This window comes from Chelon labrosus (assembly GCF_963514085.1).
Source record: "Chelon labrosus genome assembly, chromosome: 23".
NCBI lineage: Eukaryota > Metazoa > Chordata > Actinopteri > Mugiliformes > Mugilidae > Chelon > Chelon labrosus.
This window is the reverse complement of record NC_140356.1, coordinates 5,697,544-5,718,305: the sequence shown is the minus strand read 5'-3', so window position 1 is coordinate 5,718,305 and position 20,762 is coordinate 5,697,544. Positions and strand designations below refer to the sequence as shown.

The 20,762-nt window shown below is 41.4% G+C and overlaps 2 protein-coding genes across 2 annotated transcripts in view; one reads left to right on the top strand and one right to left on the bottom strand.

The window, feature by feature from the left end:
* Positions 1–13,443, top strand: part of plxnc1 (plexin C1) — a 22,367-nt gene extending 8,924 nt beyond the window's left edge. The window contains exons 17-31 of the mRNA XM_084573057.1: positions 1,843–1,946; positions 2,037–2,078; positions 2,166–2,290; positions 2,691–2,889; positions 4,229–4,375; positions 6,909–7,077; positions 8,698–8,798; positions 10,162–10,237; positions 10,616–10,650; positions 10,792–10,887; positions 11,193–11,356; positions 11,454–11,601; positions 11,803–11,943; positions 12,034–12,108; positions 13,308–13,443. Coding sequence (XP_084429183.1) covers positions 1,843–1,946; positions 2,037–2,078; positions 2,166–2,290; positions 2,691–2,889; positions 4,229–4,375; positions 6,909–7,077; positions 8,698–8,798; positions 10,162–10,237; positions 10,616–10,650; positions 10,792–10,887; positions 11,193–11,356; positions 11,454–11,601; positions 11,803–11,943; positions 12,034–12,108; positions 13,308–13,412 — 1,727 coding nt within the window. The 3' untranslated portion in view covers positions 13,413–13,443. The remainder of the gene's footprint in view (positions 1–1,842; positions 1,947–2,036; positions 2,079–2,165; positions 2,291–2,690; positions 2,890–4,228; positions 4,376–6,908; positions 7,078–8,697; positions 8,799–10,161; positions 10,238–10,615; positions 10,651–10,791; positions 10,888–11,192; positions 11,357–11,453; positions 11,602–11,802; positions 11,944–12,033; positions 12,109–13,307) is intronic.
* cep83 (centrosomal protein 83) lies at positions 13,444–20,762 on the bottom strand. The gene is made up of 16 exons (XM_084573045.1): positions 20,590–20,762; positions 19,362–19,568; positions 19,010–19,160; positions 18,789–18,881; positions 18,214–18,345; positions 17,833–18,084; positions 17,585–17,716; positions 17,097–17,211; positions 16,587–16,731; positions 16,293–16,442; positions 15,903–15,978; positions 15,623–15,780; positions 15,404–15,533; positions 15,141–15,244; positions 14,782–14,971; positions 13,444–14,331 (listed from the first exon to the last, which is right to left on the bottom strand). Exons 2-16 carry the CDS (start codon positions 19,559–19,561, stop codon positions 14,194–14,196), a joined length of 2,166 nt encoding a protein of 721 aa, XP_084429171.1. The 5' UTR covers positions 19,562–19,568; positions 20,590–20,762; the 3' UTR covers positions 13,444–14,193.

The following is a 20,762-nucleotide window of genomic DNA, read 5'->3' as shown; positions in this document are numbered from 1 at the left end:
ACGTATGTAAAGCAGCATTTGAATCTGTCAGAGTTGTGATTTTAAAGTGTTGTGGACTGGTTCACTTCAAACTGAGCTCAATGCCATCAAGGATATGTTTGGTGAAAAAAACATTGCCAGCTGTTAAGCATCAGGTGGAAATTTTATGCTTTTTAAATAGTGTGGCAGCCAGTAGCATAAGAAACGTACAACATAGGAGTAAGCGCTCATGTTTTCCAAAGAAATGCCACAATTACAGTTATTTGTCATACTTCAAGATTATGAAATAAAAAGTAACAATGCATTGACATTTTGAGAGAGGCACATTTTTAGTTCACTCCATTCCACTACAAATCAACAAATCATGTTATTTTGGTGCCGTGTCTCCACTACCTGGTCACTACTGTGCTATCTGGTTGAATATGACATTACAGTGTGAAATGACCCCTATTTCCAAGATATCTTAGTTTCCCTTTTGTACAAGAGGAGGAAGTGGTGAAAAACATTAGCATGTTAATATGATTAGGCTGTCGAAGTAAAACCTAGTGATGAGTCTCTCCACAAACCATTGTGCACATTGTGCAAATAACTTTTGCTCCATGTTTTTTAGCAGTGAAAACATATTTGAAACAACTATGCAGATATTAATTAAAACCTTTGATACAGTTAATTACAACCGTGTTCTTAGAAAAATGGCAATATTGCATTTTGCTGCTTTGATTTCAAACTCCAGTTTGAAAACAAAAAAGGACACAATGTCTACCATTTGTAATGTTGGAGTACCCCAGGGCTGTATTCTAGTTCCACTCCTCTCTAGTTCATACATTAAAGACCTCCCTTCCGCATGTACTAAAGCTATGATAGCATATGATACACAGAAACAGTAAAGAAGCTGCCCTTAAACTTACACAGATAATGGAGAACTCAACAAAAACATTTTTAGATTCTTGCATCATGTCAAAAATGGTATAGTTTTTTTTTATAAAACAAGCAAGTGAAGCCTCTCAACAATATTTAGTTTGTCTCGATCGGGTGATAATTATATGTAGTTTCTAGTTTTAAATATATCTGTAGTTTTTGGTTTGTATAAAAATACAACTTCAGAAAAATGCTACCATCACTGTAACATACTATCTACATATGGTTTTCTATGCTGAAAGATTTTATTAAACTTTTCAATGTTTGGATGTTTCAATGTCCCAAAGAGGAAACACAGACAGCCTTCACAATAAGAGCTTCCCAGTTTTGGAACATCCTTCCAGTACATATATATGATCCAGTGATCTTTATCATTTCTTTATATTTAATGTTAAAAACCTAACCAAAAGTTAAGATAGTTGATAGTATCATTTTTAATGTTAGTGGCAGGTTTCCCACAGCCTACATTAAGGCTGTCTACTAAAATCTGATGAAAAATAAAATTTTCTCCGGGGCTCAACTACACCCATGTTCTCTGCAACACTGTCGGATCATATGATAAATGACTCAACCTTCAATCACACATCATTAGCGGTCAGCGAAATATTTCATTATCTTCATTTCACTGAGCGTCACACACATGCAACTCCTTTTTATGGTGTGAAGTGTCTTGTTTCTTTAACAGAAGGATATAAATGTTGTTGATTGTAGCAGAGAAACATGTTATAAATACCCTCCTGCATGGCCAGTTTTTGTATCAGTCAGCAGTGAGTCTGTGGAGATGTTGGATACATTTCTCAGTCAGACATTTTCACTACCTCTTTATATTTGTGGCCTGCAAACTGATGCTTCACACCTGATACTAAGAAATATATAACCTGTTTTGTGTTTTGTGAATGTAGTCTATAACCCATAAATGTAGCTGCATGACTGTGTCCTCCACAGGATTTGTGGATTTGCAGACAGAGAAAGCTGATCTAATGGAAAGTGTAGGAGCGATTCCTTTCCTGGACTACAAACACTTCGCTTCCAGAATCTTCTTTCCCGAGGTGAAGTGTTCATATCTAACTAACTCATGCCTTAAACTGTTAAATATTAAGATCACTGCCAGATTAACAGAGCTGTCTTTTAATTTCCAGAGTGAAACCTTGATGTCACTGTGTATTAAGGACATGGGTCAGGTAAGGTTTAACACAACTGTTGTTTATGTGTGTGTAGTGGTGATGGGTCAGTGATGTATTGTGCTGTTGTATCTGATTTGTAACCAGGATGTCGTCAAGACTCAGCTTGACGAGTGTTGCCAGGGTTTGTCCAGGCTGATCCAGGACCAGTTCTTCCTCACTTCCATGGTACACGCTCTGGAGGAGCAGAAGAGCTTCAGCATCAAAGACAAGTCCGTTTGTGATATTGTACTATCTCGCACACTACATGATACTTTTCCATTTTGTGTCTGTTTTTGCTGACTCTTAAGTTTAATTATTTATGTTAATGTTTCTGTTCTGTTTTATTCTTTAGTTTAGTTTGTCTGTCTTCTTGTAAACTAGTTTATCCTCATCTTCTCTACCTGAGTGTCTGTCAGAGTTTCAGTTCCCTGTCATTGTATTTTCTCTTGTCGGTCATCGACTTTTATTTATTTATACTTGGGTTTTGGAATGAGTTTGTCTGTCTTTTATTCATGTCACTTGTTCTCCTTTTCCACCCTCTTTTTTTTTATGATGAACTGTTTTATTCTGTTCTTACGATCTTTCGATGTGCTGTAACTATATCTTTCAATTTACCCTTGTTTGTCCCAGGTGTGCACTGGCATCTCTACTCACCGTCGCACTTCACAGCAACTTGCCATACCTGACGGAGGTGATGGAGGTTCTGCTGAAGGATCTTATGCAAAAGAACAGCAACACCCAGCCCAAACTGCTGCTACGACGCACAGAGTCCACTGTGGAGAAGCTGCTGACCAACTGGATGTCCATCTGCCTCTACGGCTTCCTTCGGGTCTGTTGCCTTCAGTGTCCTTTTGTCCTTCCTATCCTATATAACACAAAGGAAAGGTTTAAGTCAGTACTTTGGTACAAGTTAGGACATATGAACAGACTTTTCATTGACTTCTCTGCAAAATGCCTAAACTGTTCTGGTCTAGATACCAATAATAATAATAATAATAATAATAAAATATATATGTATTATTATTATTTTACTTTGATGGTTTTCCTCTTTCTACTTTTTTACTGTATTATATCGGCCTGAACTATTTGGTACATTGCTGTTTAGTGGTGATTTGCCACGTTTGCGTTCCAACAGCATCAGATGATGTATTGGGGAAATTTGTATGTCGAAATAAGACAGTGTGTGATGTAAACAGGGACACGTTATGACATTTTCTTTCAGATCATGACAAAATGCGCTGACACCCAACATTTAGACATACTGTAGGTTATTCTCTGATATCTTAGCAACTATTTACAGTCCATTTAGAAACTAGAGATGTCACGTCGTGTATTTTATCAACCACATTCTATTATGGCTATATGCTCTTGGCTCACATAGTGCAAGACAGACTGATTAGGAGAAATATTTCCGTGGTTACAGACATGAACTCATTGCAGCTACCTGCTATTAGAAGGGAGCTATTGATATAGCACACTGAGATTGCACTGTCTCAGTGTGCACTACACATGCTGTGGTCTACAGCATGTGTAGACCACAAGTGTCAAACATACAGCCCGTGGGCCAAAAGCAGCCCACCAGAGGGTCTAATTTGATCCACAGCATGAATTTGCAAAGTGCGAAAAAAAAAAATACATAGAAGACTGCAATTTTACAGTGAAAATAACTGCTATCCCTAATTTGTCTACTAAGAGAAGTTGACAGAACAAACACTGAGACCCAGGACAATACAGCATTCAGCAATGTGCCCAAATTGCACTGGTTTTTCTTAAGAAATTAATTATTTTTATTTATTTATTTATTTTTTGAAGGATAGTTTATTAAATGTAAACATTCTATTAATTTATGTGGTCTTCTTTGCACTAAAACAAATGGAAAATATCTGGAATTGTCAGTACTTATAGGTTATTATGCTATTATCATACTGGTCCGGCCCGCTTGAGATCATATAGGGCTGTATGTGAACTAAAATGAGTTTGACACCCCTGCTGTAGACGGATTCTTATTTAATAGTGTGTATGTCAGCTGTATTTCTGTCAGCGTCTGGTTTGGTCAGTGTAAACCACAATAAACTGTGAAAACTTTACCTCTGAACCGCTGCGCAAAGTTACCACAGGTACTGTGTCTTGTATTCACGATCTCGGTTCCTGTTTCTCATTTTGTGCAGGAAAGCGTTGGCCAGCACCTGTTCCTGATGGTGAGCGCTCTCACGCAGCAGATTGCCAAAGGGCCTGTGGACTGTGTTACTGAAAAGGCCCTGTACACACTCAATGAAGACTGGCTACTGTGGCAGGCTCAGGACTTCAGCTCCCTGGTAAACAAACACACACACTTCACCTACACCTACACCTCAGAACATTTGCACACTTGAGATGATGACGTGAGAGGTTCCTTCATTAAACCAAACTATGCATGGTACATTTGCATGTAGTTCCGTGCTTGTCACAAGATTAGTCAGTTGCAGAAGCAATCATTATTACAAGAACTTCCTAATTCTTAGTTCTGCTTTTGGCCTGTTCACTTGTTGGTTAGTTCAAATCTTTGCTTACGTAAAGCTCTGTCTCCCAATGTACAACCGCTACCCAAGCACGTATCAATGCACGCAGTTTATTTAAAAAAAAAAAAAAAAAAAAGCTGTTATATCAAATACTCCAGGCAATCGCTTGGTTGTACAATCAGAGGATGGATGCAGTTCGTCAGCTGATGCTGATCGACTTCTTCCCATATGCACTGGAAGGCCCTTTTGAATAGGCAAAACCGGACAGTTTCAAGAATGGCTTTATTTTCCGGTTAAACCAGACATTGCGCACATTTCCAAAATAGTTTCTGAAACACATTTTTGTGGCTTCAGTGGCTTCAGAGAATTTGGTTAAAAAGAAAACTGTACTCTCTCAGTCTACTGGGAGGAAATACTGTCAAACATTAAGAAAGAAAATGAGACTGAAATATCTGTGGTTATCATAGTGACAGGAGGCTAAATATTAATTACTGAGAAAAGGACTTGCGTTGGTCGACAGCCTGTTGCTTGTGGCAACTTGAGATGTTGCCATTGAAGAAAACACATTTTGTCATACAACTACAACTATCGTACTTTGTCATACAAGATCCTAAAGAAATAGCTACGACAGGACCTGTTTAAGGAAGCACCTACTCACAGTTCTGATAAAAACATCTACTTCAAGGAAGTGGAATATTTTACCAATTCTCAGATTAAACACATCAAAGAAACCACATACTGCATGAACAAGTTTTCATCCCGCACCCCACTTTTGAGAAGACATGGGTATTTGCTTGGTTTTCGGTTAATTATAAAACTAAATGTACTGGTTATTAGCAGAGCTGTCAAGAGATTCAAATATTTAATCGCAATTAATTGCATTATTGCCAAAGTTAACCTGCATTAACACAAATGAATTACATTTTTTTTTTTTAAATGTACCTGGAAGTCAGACTTTCACGTTTGTATTACTCTTATCAATGATACTTAGCGGCTCAGAAATCTCCCTGTGTAGTTCACATGGTCAGTAAATGAAGTTAACAAAGTTATTGTTTATTTCTGTTTGTTTTGTTTTGATGCTACAGGGTGTAATAATTAATTTGCTGTGCAATGTTGAATTTCCCCCATAGGTGATAAATATGTCATCATGTTGTGTTCAGAAAAGAAAAAGGCCAAGTTAGGAAAATTAGAGGAACAACTATAAATATATGTGGGTGTATATGTAAAACGCGTTAAAAAAACAAAAAACGCATTTAATCGCAGTTTGCAAAAGAAGAATGTATCATCAAGACAGAGACCTGAAAATGAAACTGAAATTCATCTTCTTTTTAGATTCTTTGTAACTCTGTGGGTGGGACAGTTCAAGTGTGAGTCAAAGGACTATTCAGTGGTATGTACAGCTTCTTACTGTAAGGGTTGCTGGCTCCTGCGTAAACACTTGCTGCCAAAGTTAAAGCAAGTTTGTTTTATTCACATGACAAATGTATGTGTTTGTCTTGTTTAATTTACAGTGGGTGGGCCCCAATTGAAAAGGGTGACGTCACACATTTCTGCAGTTTAAAGAGAAAGAATACCCCTGTGTTGTCTGACGAAGATGCAACTGCATCAAATCTGATTTAATCACACCACACAGTGCAATTAAGCAAATTATGTGAAAATAATGGCCAAGTGGGTATATGGTCGTAATTGTTTAAGAATAATGGTAAAATTGACTGTGTGACAGTAACATGCCTTGTTGAATATATACAAGACACATATGACTACACAGCCATGCGTTTATGAAACGGCACATAAAATCATTCATTGGCAGTATCCTGACACAAACTGCAAATACCAACAAAACTGCATCTACTGACTTATCTTCTACATCTTCCTGTTCTGTTCTTCTCTGTTGCTACACTGGTTCACCCCGCAGCAGTCAACGCTTTAATCTAATCTAACAAACAAACCGCTATCTCACTTTTCCACTCACTTCCATCCATTAGCTGGTGTGTGCCACCGAAGTGAGATGGAAAATGATGGTGCTAGTTAACCCCACCTTTCCGTTAAGATCCCTGCAGGTGCATCAAACTTACCAACAATGAGTGACACATATAAATACTAATGTTAACATATGAAAGCAGGATTTAGATTGCGGTTAGAATTGGCAGTGTGGTTTTTCATGAGTCCAGAAGCAAGCAGCTGTGTGCATGATGCTGTATTCATACGTGCACTCCAGTAATGTGTGTATAGATTAGTATTAGTAATATTAGTAATAGTCTTAACAATAAATCAGAGCCGTTTTAATTCTGACTGAACCATTATTATGAAACTCTCATATCCATATGTCTATGTTTCTTATTGTTTACAGAAGCTGAAGGTGCTGTTTGCAGTGGGCAGTGATGGGGAGGTGAGTGAACCTCTGGATGTGAAGGCCCTCGATTGTGACACCGTGGAGCAGGTCAAAGAGAAAATTCTGTCCACCTTCAAGGCAAAGTTTGGTTTCCCCTACAATACCCCACTGAGGGACATTTGCATTGGTAAGTCACAGACAAGAGGTTTAGTCCCTTTCCTCTCATCTCTTTCAGTACTAAGATCCTTATTCAAAATGATAATAAGATGTCCTAACTGATATAGTCTGAGATCGCTTAAGCATCGTTCAGAAATTTACTTCATGTGTTCATTATGGTGAATATATGTGCATCATATTCACTGACAGTATATATAGAAGCACGAATCCTCCTTAAAGTCATCCATAGGACTCCTGAGGAGTGGTTTTGAGTCCAGATGTACCCTGTTCCAGAGTGATGGGGGCATCAGGGTAAGAAGAGAGGCCAGAAGCCTAGTGCCCACTGTACAAGCCTGTGGGGGCAGTGCTATGATCTGGGGTTGCTGCAGTTGCTCAGGTCTAGGTTCAGCAACATTATGTGTCCAAAGAATGAGGTCAGCTGACTACCTGAATATACTGAATGACCAGGTTATTCCATCAATGGATTTTTTTCTTCCCTGATGTCACGGGCATATTCCAAGGATGACAGGACAATGCCAGGATTCATGGGGCCTAAATTGTAAAAGAGTGGTTCAGGGAGCATGAGACCTTAACCCCACTGAGAATCGTTGGGATGTGCTAGAGAAGGCTTTGTGCGGTGGTCAGACTCTTTTGGTGAAAAATGAAAAATGCAACAGTGGATGGAAATAAATCTTGTGACCAGGGCAGGAATTTCACGAGGGCACGAGGGCCATGGCCCCAAATTCGGCCTTGTGCCTTGTGCCCTTGAAAAAAATATCTGCCTTAAGGCCACGGTGGCCTTGATGCCCCGCCCGCACTGCCCCAGTTGGTTTTGCGGTTTTCTAGTCTGCCTCCTTCCTGTTAACACAGCTTTGACACCTGCGTCTTTTGAGAAAAAAAAAAAAAAGCGTGTTTTGATGACATTCATCATCAGTGGTGGGTTTGATTTGAGCCTGGCATGAACCGCTCGGACGGGCTATAACAGGGGTGCCCATAATTTTCCTTGATTGAGAAATCGGTCGGGGCTCTTTTTTTGGTGAGACTTTTAATTTGGCCAGCCAGTGTACATTATGCATTAACATGAAGGTCCATGGAGATTTGAGAGCCAGACTCTTTGCACTTCCATTATGGCTTTTAGCCCCAGGTGTTAACTTGGTTATTTTACTATTCCCACCTTAAAATTAGTTGCTTTTTAAAAAAATAAATAAAATAAAATAACAAAACAAAAAACTGGCATGTGCATTTGGGACAGAAAAAACAGCTACCATATGATACCTTTAATCATTGGTTCTTCTTAAAGAAGACACAGCACTTTCACCTTTGAGCTATGTGTCCTGTTAAAATTAGTTTTGGGCTTTTGAATCTTAGTCAACTTTAAACGTAATGAGGTCTTTTAATAAATAATTTCAGTTGCAGATGAGTTATGTTTGGCTGATAATTGTTCCTGGGTGTGGGTTTCAGTAAACTCTTTCACAATTGTCACCGCGTGTTAAAAAGCCCATCTGCCACATTTAAAAAGCACGCCCAATCTATTTTGTGACTGTCTATTAAAATAAACAAACAGACTGAGCACTGGACACTCAGGTCGCCATCTTGAACTTCCAGAGAAATACTTTTCAGGCTGTTTAACCATAAACTTTTTTCTCTCCAGAATATGATAGGGATGGATCGTTTATTCCTCTTCAGGAAGTGGATGCAAGCTCTGAGGTTATTGGGGAAGTGACAATGCTCAACACGCTCAAGCATTACAAGGTGTGAAAAGACTGTTAACTTCTGTTATATTATGACACTATTGGAGCGTTTCTGTTGTGCGTTGTGTTGCTGTGTGGGCTGGCTATATGCTGAGGAGCGAGTGCCGCAGAAGTGAAGCTGCACAGAAATGGAAACACCCAGTGCACTACAGTACTCTCAGGCAACATGAGGGTGGGGTTACAGAGCTTAGCCTCTGTAGTTAAGTTAGGCAGCCCCCCCCCCCCCCCTCCCCCTCCACACACACACACACACACACACACACTCTCTCTTAATATTTTTCTTGTTGTTTGTGCGTGCAGGAAAAGAATGTGCACACGTGTTTTCTGTGGTGGCTATTTTGAATATAAACAAGAAGGTGGCACAGCACGCACAAACATATTCTATGACTGTAATTTGTTAGTCCAGCTTATTGTTGTTTTTTATTTTACTACTGACAGTGTGCCGCATGTCAGTGAGAGGAAGTGGAAAGCTTTTATCTGTTGCACTTTGACATTATAGTCAATAAGAACAGAGGATTTTTATATGAAGGAAGAAAACGGCAGAGCAAGAGTGCTTGTAATGGCTTCGTAATGGGATCATTGAGTTTTTCTGTGCGATGTGTTTATCAGTACCATCACTGAGTGGGAAATAACAGACTCCATTTGAGCTGTACCATTGCCTGGTGACTTGGACTGTGTCTGCCAAATGACAATGCCGTATTGGCACTTCAATAACTTTGTTACACCTGATTAATCAAGCAAGGGAAAAGATACAAGCAGAGCAATCTGGATTTGTGGTTGCAACGCCCAACTCTCAGAAAATGTGTGTTGTACCCACGGTGGAGCTAAACCACAGAGTGACTGTTGTACACTTACAACAGCAGGGGCCACCAGTATACACCCAAATGCCTCGTGGATTTCATTAGTGACTGTGGTTTCCTTTTTCACAGAATGAAAGATAGAAAAAATAAACCCAAACTTCCTGAAGCTGAAAGTTTGTCGGGTGTAAATGGCAGCTTTTATTGCATGACATTTGCAAAGCCATTTTAGAAATAAAAGGTTTCTCAATTCCATAGAAGTCAGTAGATTTTCTTGTGTAAAATATGGTCAAGAAAAGTTCCAGGTTTGAGTTACTTCCATCTCTTTCACAATCAACCACAAGCCTTTCTATTGGGTGCAAGTAGCAGTGTTGGCACTTTGACACCAAAGTGCAAATAGCGCCTGGCCGAGATATTTTATGACAGTTCATTTTAATAGACCTAACAGATTGACAGAACACTTGATTCTCAAGTTGCCATACTGAATTACCCCAAAAGACTTTTCAAATAATTTTACCATTATGTTGTTGTAGAACTAACTATTTAAACCCGTTTCTTTTCCTGTAGGTTAATGATGGAGCCACCATCAAAGTGCTTTCTAGGAAGAGTCATCCTCCTCTGAGTCCACAGGGAAGTGTGAAGGGTAAGAGTTGAGGGAAAAACACAGCTCAGTCAACGCATAAAATAAAATGAAAGTTTTGTGAAATATATGAATTTACTTTTTAACAAAAGTTGGACGGGAAGCTGGCTAAAATTGTCAAAGTAGGGAGAAACAGCAGACTTCAGAATAGCAGCTTTACTAATAAATCAATAAATGAAAGTTAACAGAAAGTTAACAGAGAAACAAGATTTCAGATTTTACTACCAAAACTACTAATCATCTTCAGATGACTAATCAGTTTCTGAACGCCTATGCTCAACATAGTGTATTGTTAGGTTGCCACATACACAGTGTCTTAAAACGAAGATGACTAAACAGTTTCCATTGATCAGCATTGCTGTATGTATTTTCTTTCTCTAGATGACGAGAACTTCTCTGGAAAATACTTCCATTTGGTAAGAGATGTTTATTTAAATTTTTTGAATCTTTTGAATCTTGAATTTTTAAGTGAATCTTCAACTGAGTCAACACACCTTTCTACACATAACACCGAATAAAGAAGGTTGACGAATTTGGTGGCTGTTGCCCTGATTTAGATTGATCCTGATGTGGTTGAGCACCAGAGAGCAAACCCAGAGAAGAAGAAGTTAATCCTGAAGGAAGTTCACCTCACCAAGCTGCTGTCCACCAAGGTAAGAGGAACCAGTCACTGTGCCCGACGGTGGCAGAACTGATACCAGAGTCTGTCTCTTAGGTGATTATTTTTAGCACCAGCGGCAGTGTTGCTGATCTAAAGGGAAGCTCGCCATTTTGTGACTCTCGTTCACGCTCCAGCTTTACATACTCTGAATGTGTTTTGTTTTTAATACAGGAATAAATAGTAGATCTCTTTTTGATCTTCCTCTTTTCAGACAGGAAATCACTTCCTCCAGATGGGAGGAAATCCAGACAAAATTTGCAACTCTCTTGACATTACCTTATCATTTCCTTCTATAAGGTGGCGGTGCATTCATTTGTGGAGAATCTCTTCAGGGCTATCTGGGGGGCGGCGCCTAGCAGACCTCCACCTCCTGTCAAATACTTCTTCGACTTCTTGGACACTCAGGCAAACCGCATGAAGATAGCCGATCCGGATGTCCTTCACATCTGGAAGACCAACAGGTACAGCGGGGTCATCAAAGGCCGTGTGGATAGCGTGAAAGGCTTTAATACAAAAGCCATATTCACCGTCTTTGGTTCACTGTCCTCTCATTACCAGTTTGCCTCTGCGCTTCTGGGTCAACATCCTGAAAAACCCTCAGTTTGTTTTTGACATGGAGAAGACGCCGCATCTGGATGGCTGCTTGTCTGTCATCGCTCAGGCCTTCATGGACTCCTTTTCTCTTAGTGAGATGCAGCTGGGGAAGGTAAAGCAAAGCACGGATATCATTTATTATTACAGACACAAGCACAGGAAGTGCAGTTTTCCTTCCTTTGTTGAGACAAGAGGAAGAGATGAAGTCAGCAAGAGGATAATATGAAATAAAACTTTACACATTTAAGAGTAGTAGCTATGAGTGCTATGAAAATGTTTGGCTCATATTGTCTTGAATAATACTATGTTTCAGTATGCACCAACCAACAAGCTCCTTTATGCCAAAGAAATTCCCAAGTTCAAACAGGAAGTGAAGGCCTACTACAAACAGGTCAGAGACCAGTCACTACTCAAAGACACAGAGTTCGAGGACTTCCTACAGGAGGAGTCAAAGGTAAAGTTCTAGCATTTATCTTCATTTGTATAAAGAAAATAAATGTCACTGGGAATGCCAGCGTTGAATTAACAACTGTTTTCATTTCAGAAACATGAGAACGAGTTTAATGAAGATGAAGCCCTGAAAGAGCTCTTCAAATTTCTAAACCGTTACTTCGCCGAGGTCAGTTCATTTTCTCAAGTCTTGCAAATGTTCTTTTCTTCTCATGGTACTGTTGCGCTAGGGGCTCATGTTTGGCTCCACAGCGTATCTTTCAATACATTTCACTTGCTTTCTTGCGGACTTCACGCCCACGTTGACACTAAGTCAGCTGTAAGCGGCAAACTACCAGTTGTCTGAAGTTAACAATTTTTTTTTAACAACGCATATCAGCAGCTCTGACTCATGTTTGGATGACAACAAACCTAAAGTGTGAAACCCTTTCCAAAACATTAGCTGAAAGTAATTTTGCATAACACACCGGTGATCATGTGAATAACTGATAAAGGAATCAGATAGGTTGAATAGGAGGAGGCGGATCTTACTGGCAGCCTCACTGGGCTAAGACACAACAGAGACATTGACAGCAGCAGCCAGCAGTGACTTCAATTGTGAAACCAACATGTCACATGAGACGCCACGTGTAGAGGAAACGAGCCCAAACCTTCCATCTACTTTCTTATCGAGGCTGTTGTTTCCTGTTCTTGTGTGCAGTGGTGGCATTTATAAACTCTTGACTGCAAAGGATGTTTTTTTGAGCTACGCAGGCAATCCCTGCCTCCTTGAAAGAGAATTCTGAAGATCACACAGCGGTTTAGTAAAAAGAAAGTGGCACGATGCAACAATAGCACCAGTTGTTTTTGTGAAATTTTACATCTCGGTGGCACATTAAGTTGCATGTTTTGTAATGTTTTACTCACTTGAGTCTTGTGTGCCCCTTCAATGCGCGTTTGCACGCCAACTCAAATCTAAAACAGTGTCTGGAACGGATGTTGCAGAATTCTAAGCAGATACTAAAAGATTTAAAATCAACATACCTGAAAAAAAATCAGGCCGCAACCTCTTGAAAAATGCAAACGTACTCCCAACTTTACAGCAGAAACAAGCATTTTGCAGCCTAGTACAAGAACAGTCTTGGTCTCTAGAGATTACTTCCCCATTACTCACCCATATAGATTTCATTTACAGTTCAAGTTATGCATCATGGTCACAGGTCACTTGCTTTACTTTTTTGGAAGAGGGAGTTAGGCAGAGTCAGGCACCAGCAAGACAGTCAGGAAACCTGTGGGTGATGTGACGCAGGATTTATCCAACTTTATACAAAGACTGTGCTTAGAACAGACTTTTTTTTTTTTATACTTACTTATACTTCTTTTGTACAGATCCAAGAGAAGCTGGTCCAGAACGGAGCCCCTGCTGAGCTGACGGAGCAACTACAGCACGTTAAAGACTCTTTTGATGGATTAAAAAGCTGCTCATGGAACTGAGATGTCTGTCACTCACACGTACGAAAGCAGTCAAGAGGACTGATGAGACTTTTGGACAGTGGGTGTCTTCTCCTGCTACTAACATGAAGCTCAGGTACTCCTTTGTATTTGCTCAAAGGAGCAGCTGAATATGTGAGCAATGGTAAGTAGGAAAACTCTGAGAAGGCATTTTATTATTGGTCACAAAACTCCCTGTCTTAATGAAAGAAAGTCTGTTGGAAACTGAATGTTTTGGAATTTAAACAGTCTGCTTTGGGAGATATAAAAGTGATATCAGCTGTCACTGCATTAGATAACATGAGAATTTTACTGGAAACTGTTTAGAATCTGAAAGACTCGACTCTGCAGCTGTGCCATGAAAACCAGCTACACACATTAACTTAATAAGCCTCATGATCGTGTTATGACTGTGAGTCAGCATCTCAAATATACACACACACACAAAATCCACAGATATGTCAGAAAATGTAAAGTATTATATTTCAAAAGAGATCACATCAAACTCAGGAAGTATAAACAATTGTGCAATTTACAGTCTGAAGTGTCTTTTTTTTTTTTTTTAATGAGCTCATTGGTGTCAATCATTTCTCTCCATGATGGCCAAAGAGCAAATGTAAACAAATGTCTCACTACGAAACCAAACCCTGAGGACGTCATGGTCAAAGAAAGAAAAACAACATCTGTCCATGTTTAAGGGAGCAGGCTAGTGAATCATGATTCTGTTTTGTTTTATAAAAACGCCAGATATCACTTTGAATTTGAATGTAGAGTAGGAAAGGGGTCAGAGGTCAGGCTGGAGTGTGGGGTCCCGATCCATTTGCACCAGAGATCCCAGTTCCTCCAGCTGCTGCTGCTGGGCACTTTCCAGATTTTCCAGCCTCCGGCGGAGCAGAGAGAACTCGCCCTGAAGCTGCTCCTCCTGTTAGGAATATTAAAACACCGTTCCATACATTGCTACAAGGCCAAACATATTTAATGATGATTGTCCGTAAATAATGTGTTAATTGCAAATAAATCCAAATCCAATTTTTTACCCCCATCTTTTCTAAGATGTAGCATAAAGCTATACAGTTTTTATTACTCTTATCAACATACACGTGAATAGACATCACAGAATGTAGCCACAAAGCACATTTCTTTTAAGACACCATTAAAAGGAACGTGTACTAATGTGTTACCATTTTGGGATCTTTGACAGCCCTGCTTGTTACATTACTGCACCCTGACACCTCACACAGACAACGTCACAGGCGCAAAAGTTCAACTTTACCTCTTCATTGTATGTGGCTGCACACTTTTGGTTTTACTGGTAAGCTGATATAACACCCCACACGAAAGAGCATATGCGTGTGTTTAGTGTTATACTTACAGGGTTGTAAGATATGGGTCCCTCAGACCCAAGGAGGAGGAAGGGGGCGGGTGAGGAAGTCAGCACTGCAGGGCCTGAACCGAAAGGAGCCTGACCACCGAGCAGGAGCCGTCGAAACTCATTGTGTCGTCTCTGAAGTTCCTTTAATCTTCTGTTGATTTGAGCCTGCTCCTCTGAAAATGATGACCGTCTAGACAAATGAGAGGTGTTCGATCAGCATTCCTTTTACGGTAGTTTCATTACACACTTGGCCGATTTGGTTCATACACTAATAGAACAAGAACAGAAACAGCTTTAACTGTAAATAGCTTTAACCAGTTCCAGGTTCCTGGCAAGTAAAGATCTTGTGGATTATTTACTTTTTGGCTGCAGCAGCTTCCAGTTCCAGCTCTTCAATCTTGGCCTCCAGCAACTGGATCTTATCCTGCAGTTTCTTCTCCTTGTTCTCCGTCAGCACTTTTCTCTAAACAACACAAACGTCATCTACAGCTTTCACTACATGGTCATGGAATCTTTCGTAAATGTTTTTGAATAAATGAATTTAGTAGAGAACATGGAGCACAGACAAATGCATCTGAAAAGTTTTGAAGAGCCAACACGCTGATGAAAGAAGAAGCAACACCTTCTTCTGGGCCACTGCTGCCCTCTGCAGTTTCTCTTTGACCTGAGAGTATTTCTGCTGCAGCTCGGCCTCTCGATCCTGCAGTTTGTGTTTCTCTTCCAACCACTCGACCCGACAGTCCTCCACTAACCTGTAGGAGAACCAGCAGATGAGACAAAGAGAACTCACTGAATATTAAACATATGACCTGGAACTGTCCGGAACTCTCTGCAGATGTACCTCTCTGACTCATGCTGGCTCTTCTCTGCCTGGGCCCGGGCCGTCCTCAGCTCCTCCCTGACTCTGTCCAGTGTTTCTCTCAGCCGCTGGTTTGTCTCCATCAAGTCGCTTTCCGAGTGCGACAGCGTCCCCAGCTGCACACCAAGTTCCCGGTTCTGCTGTTATTTCAAGGGAAACGTGTTTATTTAAGGCAAATGAACTTCCCTTTTTGTCAAATAAGACTTTTGACAGTAAATCAGTGATTTCTACCAGAAGTCAGCTTTAATGTTGTTGTTCTTACCTGCTGTAGGTCAGCAATCTCTGCTTTCTGTCTCTCAATTTCCTCAAGCTGTGAGCTCTGCTGCTGCAGTTTTGTCCTATGAGATATTAGACATTAAACAATATGCCCCCATTTTAAAAAAAACCCACTTTGTCCTCATTGTTTTTGCACAAAGGAACATTATACAGTGACTTCTGCCATAAAACAGCATCAAACTCACAGCATAGTACGTGAGTTTAACAGCAGCACCGTTTATTTTAGTAACAGACCCCAACATGACCTGGGACTGGGGTCTGACCAAAAGGGAAACTGAGGTGGACATCTGCACTGAAACAAAGCTGACCACAGGTGCATTGTATTTTCTCACACTCAAGCTTGCAGTAGAATTTGTGCTTTCAACGCTCAGCAGACCTCAGGTTTTGAAGTTCTCTTCGGACCGACTCCTCGCCTTGCTGGGCGTTCCGGAGGCGCTCCTCCCACTCCTCCTTCAGGGCGAGATCTGAAGCGTCCTGAAGTGCCCTCTGCTGTTCAAGTGCTGCGAGACGATTCTCCAACTCCAGCCTGGCAGACAAGAGACCAAGGAAAAATAAAATGAGTTGAGGGGATCTTTCTGTGCTTCTCTCTAGATTTTGTACCAGTAAGGCATTTAAATTGAACACTTTACAACATTATTTCACGGAAACAAACCATGAAGGTGAGACTCACTTTTCTTCGTGCAAAGTGGCAGTTTTGCGGAACTCCTCCTCCCGGGCAGACTGCACCTTCCTGACCATCTCCCTCTCTTTTTCCACCAGAACTTCTTTGTGTCGTTCCACTGCTGCTTTTAGCACCTCCACATCTGCCTGGAAACCTGAGACACACGCAGCTTACGGTGAGCAGTGAGAAGATCATTAAATAAAAAATATTCAGAACTTTAGGAAATAAGGTTCAAAGCACGACAGAATCTGTCACTGCAGTCTTTTCAGATAAAGACTCAGTTTTAAGGAAGAGCCTGGTAGCTGGAAACACTGTTTTCTTGCACATTTCTGGTGCTTACTTTGCTTTTACTAGATTTTTTTAGTGAAAACAAACAAGACAGATTTGAGAACAGATAAATGACAAAAAGGACTGAATACATAAAAGTCTCAGAGATACTAGTAACGAGACAATCAGAAGCCAACCTCTGCCCATTCCTTAGTGCACAGAGACACGGTGTGTGTTTGTGTGAGACCATACCATCAATCTGGCCCTGCAGCGTGTCTCTCTCCCTCTCCACCTCTCCTTTAGATCGAGCACACTCCAGTTTGACGCTGGCCACCTCCAGTTTATGTGAATGCTTCAGGCTTTCAATCTGTGATGCACAAAAATTAGATCAATGAAATGCTTTGTCTTTATGTCAGTCTTAACAACCATATATGTACAGAGTGAGAAATACAATCTAACTATAAAGGAAGTCTGTCTGTTGAGAGTAAAGTCATTTCATTCAATCTTTTCTTGGGTATTTGCATGAGTCATTCTTGAGAAAGCTGCAGACATGGACAAGAATGGAGTTACTCACTAACATCTGGCTGCTGATATATGCCGTTCATGTTTAATCACCCTATCCAGTCAACCAAATGACTCTCAGAAATTCCAGTTCCATTATTTTTCCTCCAGTCTTGATGGCTGATGAACTTTTCATTCTGCCAGCCAGAGCTCAGGGTCAAAGGTCAAAAACAAAATACCTGACAGGTGAGGGAGTTGACTTCTCTCTCAGCTTTGTGCAGTCTCCCCGTCAGCTGGCTGTTCTGCTCGTGGCCCAGATGAAGCTCGCTCTCCATCCGCTCCAGCTGCAGACGCAGCGACTGACGCTCCGCCTGACACACCGGCAACCAACCAGACCCATCAGTCACCAACATGAAAATTCCACATTTGTAGGAATGATAAAGCAGGTGCTGTAGTAAACCTGACAGCAGGACTGTCGGCGTCTCACCTCCAGCGACTTCACAGCCGACTGAGACTCTGTCAGCTGTCTGATCTGGATGCGCTGGACGTTCTCAGCCTGCTGACCCGAGTTTTCTTTCTGGGCTCGGAGCTCGGCCACCTCCGCCTCCAGGCCTTTCAGCCGCAGGTGGAGCTGGGCTTTCTCTCTCAGCAGAGCCTCCACCCGTTTCCCATCCCGCAGTGCGTCTGAACCCTGATACTGAGCCACCAGGTCGTCCCTGTCCTTCTCCAGACGAGAGATCTGACGGCAGGATATTATAACTTCAAATCAGAGAGGAACAGTTCTTCACAGTTTTCAGACTTCAGTGCACCACAACAAATTTAATCTGATTAAAATGACTCAACTAAACAACATCTTAACCAGTTCTACCTCTGCCTCATAGCGGATCCTCTGGTCTTCCAGCATACGGGCATGTTCTTCTCTCTGGTGGTCAAACTGGGACTTGAGGAAGGTGCACTCATACCGCAGCTTGTTGTACTCAGACCTGTACCTCTCTGTCTCCTGTGACAGAACCACCACATGGACACACGAGACACAAATCAGCGAAGAGTGGGAAGACAAGGAGCAATCAAGAAGGCAAAATGGAAATTAGCTGCTACACAGGAAAATGATTTTCAAAAGGCAATCAATGTAAGTCTCTTGACTGTTGCTACAGACTTGATAGGCCCAGCTGACCTACTGTAAATCCAATGCAAGCATTAAATTCAGCAAGGTCCTTCAATACACAATTCAAATTTGGATTCGATTGTGAGTGATTACTCCCGAGCTACAGGATGCTCTTATTCTTATATTTTGTACCTTTATTCTGTATTCTCTGCTCTAGCAGTGTGTAAAATTTACCTTCGACTACACTCAAAGCCAAGATTCATGTTACTTTGCATGGCATTCCACCTTCTGTTTAAATAAATATACATTAAAAACAAACAAAAAAGACACACACTGACCTCTTCCAACTTATTGAACCTCTCTCTGACTGGAGTCTCCATCTCCTGCTGCACCTGAGCTCTGAGCAACTCCAGCCGCTGGGGGGTCATCACCTGGTCGACACACACGGACACACGCGTACGCAAAGTCACTAAGGATATTTTGGGAACCTGTAAAAGCGGAGCCAGGAGAACCGAGGCAGACCGTCTGAGGTTTCCCCCTCTGGCTGCGTGACCTGCACCTGCAGCCGTAGCTCCTCCAGCTCCCTGGTCTTGTCCAGCAGCTCCCCTCGCAGCTCAGCCAGCAGCAGCTGCAGTTTCTCTTGCTGAGACTGTCTGTCACTCAGCAAGCGCTTCAGTTCGCCCTGCGCCCGTGTGAACTCATCCTGCAGACTAAAAAAAAACAAAAAAAAAACATCTGTGATATCAGTAATTCCTTGTATATGACGAAAAACTGACTTGTGTCCTAAACACACCTAGACTATGTCAGTGCAGTTCATCCCCCTTTGCAGCCTCATTAACCAAATATAAATAAAGAAACCTACAACACAAGACAACTGATAAAATAAATGATTGAGTTAGATTTGTCAGTACCTGGTGTGTTCAGCCTTCAGCGCCTGGTAGTTGGTCCTGTGGTTTTCACACTTCATCCTCTCATCGATGAGCATCTTCTGCAGCTCCATCTCGGCTCCTCCGAGTCCAGCAGACAGCCCCAGCATGGCTGCAGACTTCCCCATCCCGGGCTCCAGGTTGAGGACGAGAGGGGCCGACTGGCCGAGGGCGGAAGAGGTCATCTCACCTCTGCAGGGAAAAAGCCAGGAACGGGAGAGAAATAATAATAATAATAAAAAAAAAAAGGAGGTGGATCCAGTGAACCAAGCAAAGAGAGTCTGGGTTCTTTAAAAGACAAACTGCCTGCAGTCTCTCTAAATGTGTTAAAGGGATTTTGGAGAGCCAACATCAGGCCTGGCTTTGTTGTCACTTAGTAACCATGGTGGCTCTGAGAAGAGTCCCCCAGCTACTTGTTGAAATCACAACCTCTAAATCAATCTCAAGTGATTAGTCAGCTCCTCTGTCTGACTGCTGGCTCTGTTGTGGATACGGAGAGTCTGCAACTACACCACTTCAGCCACTCAATACCAACCAGACTTTCTGAAGCCACTTTAGAGCAGTGTTTGAATACATTTAAACACGTTAACATCGCAATATAAAGCTGTATTTCCGCGTGTTGGCATCATAGATCCAGAAGTATAGCTAGAGGCATAAAACTAAACAAACATTACGAGCACTGGCTTCGGTTTGTTGATACCGGCCTAAATTTAAACACAGGGCGGTGTCACACTCTGGAGACACACAACAACGTGGACCATCATCACAAATAGTCTCACGTTGAACGTGGTCCGTCTCTCGTCGTCTCGAGTTGTTTTTAAATGTCGCGCCCTACGTCCCGCTACTTGCTATGCTAACTAGCAAGCTAGCCGCTTCTGTGCATCCGTTTTCGGACACTCCCTGCCTCTACTAACTCCCTCAACAAGTCCTGACAATTGACTTTAAAAAGTCACGATTAAGACACGTATTCTCATTATTTTGCTCATGTTAAGTCACACAATGCAAACTAAATCTAACCGTTTTCGCTAAACGTCTGCCTACAATTTACTTTTGGCAAGCACGAAACGAAAGCACAACGGAATGTAGCTCACCAACGTACAACTCGGTGCATATTTATTGTTCTTGCTACGAAATACAAACCTATAAAGCGCTGTTGAACCCCACAGTCATTTTCTGCAAGTACACGAGCAGTTAGTTTCTAAAAGCTACTAACCTGCTCAACTTGGACTCCCTTTCTTCCCAGTTTTCTTGACGCTAGCTATCTTGCTAATCTGTGAACTACAAACCGTGGAATCATGGGAGCTGTTTCCCAAAGCGCAATTCTCGCGTTAGTAAAAGGTACAGCTTCCATAAAACCTTGTCAGGAAGTTATTCAAGTAAACACTT